The sequence below is a fragment of the Nannospalax galili genome, unplaced genomic scaffold (genome assembly GCF_000622305.1).
Source record: "Nannospalax galili isolate Female #2095 unplaced genomic scaffold, S.galili_v1.0 scaffold290, whole genome shotgun sequence".
In the NCBI taxonomy this organism is placed as follows: Eukaryota; Metazoa; Chordata; class Mammalia; order Rodentia; family Spalacidae; genus Nannospalax; species Nannospalax galili.
This window is the reverse complement of record NW_008331486.1, coordinates 7,524,842-7,529,658: the sequence shown is the minus strand read 5'-3', so window position 1 is coordinate 7,529,658 and position 4,817 is coordinate 7,524,842. Positions and strand designations below refer to the sequence as shown.

Here is a 4,817-nt window from a genome sequence, read left to right as displayed (position 1 = left end):
GCCCCAGGCCGAGGCGCGGGAGGGCGCGGCGCGGGAGCCGTCCGGGGGCAGCAGCGGCAGCGAGGCGGCGCCGCAGGACGGTGAGTGCGCGGGCCGTGGGAACGCGGTCCGAGGCTGGGGCGCTGCGCTGGGGGACCCCCGGCTACGGGACCCCCTGGTTGCAGGACCCAGCTTCGGAACCCCCAGAGTGGGGGACCCCCTGGTTGCAGGACCCAGCTTCGAAGCCCCTAGACTGGGGGACCCCCTGGTTGCAGGACCCAGCTTCAGGGCCCCCTGACGGGAGGACACCCTGGTTGCAGGACCCCCAGCTTTGGGGCCCCCAGATTGGGGGACACCCTGATTGCAGGACCCAGCTTCGGAATCCCCAGAGTGGGGAACTCCCTGGTTGCAGGACCCCAGCTTTGGGGGCCCCAGACTGGTGGACCCCCTGGTTGCGGGACCCCAGCTTCAGGGCCCCCTGACTGGGGGACACCCTGGTTGCAGGACCCCAGCTAAGGGACACCCCCCCCCCGGCCACTGCACCGTCCCCCCAGACTGAAAGAGGCTGATTGTGGGACCCTGAGCTGCAGAGACTTCTGGCTTTGGACACTGGAAGGACTGGCTTGTTCACAGCAGGGGCCACAGACCCAGAACCTGCAGCGGATGTGGTGGGCTCCAGTTGTCTTGAAGTCTCCAATCATAGTGAAGACCCTCTTTGAACCTAGGGCCGGGGGATGTGTGACTTCAGTAAAACAGGCACCCTTGCATCCAGTTTCCAACTAGTTTCAGAAGTGGGTGTCCTTGCATTACTATCATGTTACCGCTGGGGAAACTGAGGCTGGGAAGGGGTCCAGCCATTCAGAGGACTTGTGCAGAGGGAATGGCTGCAACTGCATCCTGCATTTGGGGTGGAGGAACTGTCAGAGGTGGACGCCGGGCCTCCCTTCCACTGTGGAGGTTAAAGGTCATCTGGAAGGGGGTTTTAAAAACAAACAATCCACACAAGTAACTTTTTTTTTCCCCCAAAAGTCACACGATCACAGACTCCTCAGCTCAACCCTTCAAAGAAGAGGGGGTGAGGGGGGAGGTGGAGAGGAGAGGCAGGGGGTAAGGTAGAGAGGTGGGGGGGGAGATGTGGGGGATGGGAGTGGGGGTGGGAAGGTCCCAGCCTGGACAGTTTAAATGAGGAGCAGGGCAGGGGGAGAAGGCCAGAGTCCGCAAAGCCTTCCCAAGTGCTGGGGGCCGGGGTCTGAGGCCGTTACCCCTGGCTCCTTGCTCTGGAGACTAGACTGGCCTCCTGGAGGCTCTAGGCCACCTGATTGTCTGAACCCCCCAAAAGTATGTGGGGAGGTGATAGGGGAAGAGTTAGCAGCCCCCACCTTCCCATCACTTTAGGGATTCCACTTCCGGCACCAGCCAGCTTTGAGGTCCTGGGGTGCTCATGTAGGCCCAGAGCCTCTGCTTTCAGACAAGAGAGGGTCTCCTGACCACGGAGGTGACAGTGGCCTCATCTGGAACTAAGACTTTGAGCATGGGTCTTACGGCTTCTTCAGACCTCTGCTTTCTACACAGCATCTTCTGATAACACCCCCAGCTGCCAGCCTGAGTCAGGCAGGCATGTGTGGTGCTCAGGCCAGGGGAGGCCACTGTCTACTTTCTCAGGTGTCAGGTGATAGACTGAGTGGGCTGACAGTCCTGGGAATCAGTGTTTACATCCTCATCCTTGACAGAAGGGCAGAAGAGAGGAAGGGATGGCCAGGGAAAAGCGGGCTTCCTGCATGTTCTCTGTTTTACCTTGATGACTGAGGCTCCAGGGCAGGACAGAGGGAGGGATAAAATTAAGGTGAGAGAAAACCGAGAGACAGGAAGAGGAAGGAGAAGGGAAGAGGGGAACACAGGAGCGATCAAGAGAGGGGCCGGTACAAGGCCTGATTTCTTTGCCATGTGGCCTACAAGGTCCACAGACCTTGGAATTCCAGACAGCTTGTGACAGCTGGGGTGTGAGTGCCCAGTTGGTGCCCTGGCAGCCTTCAGGAGGCTGGGTGGATAGTGGGTGCCCCCAGCACCCCCAGGCCTACCTACCCTCCCTGAAAACCATTGGAAATTCAATATAACTTTCCTGAAGTGCGGCTCCCTGCACACTCGGATGTTTAAGGACAGAAGACGAGCCTCCTGTGGAGTCTGGTGGGAGGGCCTGAGCCAGGCTCAAGGAGGCGCTTACTATCTAGCCCCCTTGCCTTGGAATCTGGGTCCACATCTGTCCCAGGGACTGTGGTGGACCAGCAGCACCATGCAAAGCTTCTGTCTGAACTGGGGTCTGAAGACAGAAGAGGGAGGGAGGAGGCTGTAGTGGCTTCCTCTTCTTCCCTCTGGTCAGCTGCCTCTTCCCACTGCCGGTGATTAGTGGTTTCACAGTCCTGAGGGCTTGGGAGGTAGGGGAGAAGGAACCTGTCTTTTCCTCATCCCTGGACTTGGGGGAAAGAGAACACAGGGCTGGAGGGTGTGGCTCAGTGGCCCAGTGTGCACAGGGCCCAGATTCTAACCCCAGCACCGGGAAGAAGGAACGAAGGGAGGGAGGGAGGGTGGGAGGGTGGGAGGGAGGGAGAAAGACCTTGGGATGCCAGGACTCAGCCCCCAGCAGCACACAGGCGGAGGCTGACTCTCCTATCCTGAACCCTGGCACCTCCCCAAGCTCTAGAGCACTGTTGGAAGTAGATCTTCCAGTGGCTTCAGTGGCTGTTTCCAGGTCCATAGAAAGAGGGGAGAAGCCCCAGGAATAGAAAAAGATGGGTTTGGCCAGGCATGGTGGCGCACGCCTTTAATCCCAGCACTCAGAGGCAGAGGCAGGTGGATCTCTGTGTGTTCAAGGACAGCCTGGTCTACATAGTGTTCTAGGACATATGACTAACCCATCTTACTCAAAAAAAAAAAAAAAAAAAAAAAAAAAAAAAAAAAGGTTAGTGGGGAACTAATGAGTGAGCAATCCTGACCTGTTGTTACCCTGCCAATTAAAAAAAATGTTAAAAAAAAAACTTTTGGTTTTGAAAAGCCATCAGTACATGTAGCCTATGTCTGCCATCGACTTTCCAAACCCCTGCTCCCCACCCCACCCCAGAACTGGCCAGAGAGGCTGTAGCTTCACTGGTGATTCAGAACACACTGGGGGCTCGGTTTCCCCCTGAATCAAATGCTGATGGCTGTGCCGGGGCGCTGAGCTATGCCAAGCGCGTTAGGAAAATAAACCCTCGTTCTCTGCCTTTGCGATGGCTTACAACAAAAGAAACCACATTAATAACCGAGAGTTTCTTTAAAGCATTCCCTCCTGTGGGCAGGGCAGAAACTGGGCCGTGGACACGCTGAGAAAATAAACACGCCCCCTGAGCCAGTCTGAGAGGCCCTGGCCAGCTCCGGCCGGGTGCTGTTCAGGGCTGGTACCTGTGAGGAGAGGCTTGTGTGCTGGGCTTCCAGGGGGATCCTGTGGATCTGAAGCAGATCCTGTGTGTAGATTTGAGGTGTTAGGGTACCTGGAATCCGAGGTCCTGGGGAAGTGGGGTACACTGGGGCCCTGCCAGGCTGAATGGCAGATGGTAATGGGGTGAGTCTAGGTTAGGGTGGGGGTCTTGTCCTTTCCTTTCCCCATAGCTGGCAGGGCCAAGTGGGAGACCCAAGGAATCACTGCATTTCAAGATTGGCAGGTTTTAAACATAATTTCGATTTTTTATTTTTGGTTTTCCAAGACGGTCTCGCGTAGCTCACGTTGGCCTTGAACTCAATAGGTAGCCAAGGCTGGCCTTGAACTCCTGATCCTCCTGCCTGTACCCTGTAAGTCCTGGAATTACAGGCATGCAACACCATGTCCCACCTTCAATTCATCTTTATTATGGTGACCCATGGCCGGCACCGGAGTCACCGTGATAGCCATTTGTAAGTGACATGTGAGCCATTTGTCTATTGACATCAGACAACCCCACGTTGCCACAGATCATCTTCACCACTCCTCTCCCCCCATACCCACTTCCCTGCAGCCCTCACTCCACTTTTCTGTGACTCTGACCACAGGAGGTCCCTCACAGATATGGCTTATTTCAGTGAGAAAACATTTCCGAGTTCATCTGTGGGGCACATGGCTGAATTTCTTTCTTTTTCAAGGCTGAATCGTGCTCCACTGTATGGATTGTCTTTTATTGGCTGATCTGTAAGACAGGAGTAGGGCTTCAGGACATGGAGAGGTTCCCCAGAACAGGACCTTTGAAAGGCAAGCTTTCTTCCTTCCCTCTGCTTTTGCCCATTCCTGACCTGATTGTGGGCAAAATTTTGAGACAGCGTCTCCCTGTAGTCCCAGCTGACCCGGAATTCACTATGTAGACCAGGATGGCCTCGATCTCACAGAGACCCTCCTGCCTCTGCCTCCTGAATGATGGGATTAAAGGTGTGTGCTATCATGCCTGGCTTTTTGAGTCAGGGTCTCATACGTAGTCTTGGCTGGCCTAGAACTCACTGTGCTGCCCAGGCTGTCACCAAACTTATAGAAATCCACCTGTCTTTGCCTTCTGAGTGCTGGGTTAAAGGCGTACGCCACAATGCCTAGCTAAAATCTTGATTTTTTTAAAAGTTTTTTTATTTATTATTTTTGTTTTATATGTATGAATGTATTGCCCGCGTGTACGTAAGTGCATGGATATCGTACAGTGCCAAGGAGACCAGAAGAGGGCGTTGGAGCTCCTGGAACTGGGGTTATAGACCATTGTTAGCTGTCATGTGGGTGCTGGGAATTGAACCTGAGTCCTCTGCAAGAGCAGTCAGTGCTCCTAACCACTGAGCCATCTCTCCAGCCCCTT

At 55.0% G+C, this 4,817-nt stretch overlaps 1 protein-coding gene across 1 annotated transcript in view; it reads left to right on the top strand.

Moving 5' to 3' along the window:
* Positions 1 to 4,817, top strand: part of Prrx2 (paired related homeobox 2) — a 65,590-nt gene that overhangs the window by 14,749 nt on the left and 46,024 nt on the right. Inside the window, exon 3 of the mRNA XM_029559409.1 lies at positions 2 to 80. Within this exon, the coding sequence (XP_029415269.1) occupies positions 2 to 80 (79 nt within the window). The remainder of the gene's footprint in view (position 1; positions 81 to 4,817) is intronic.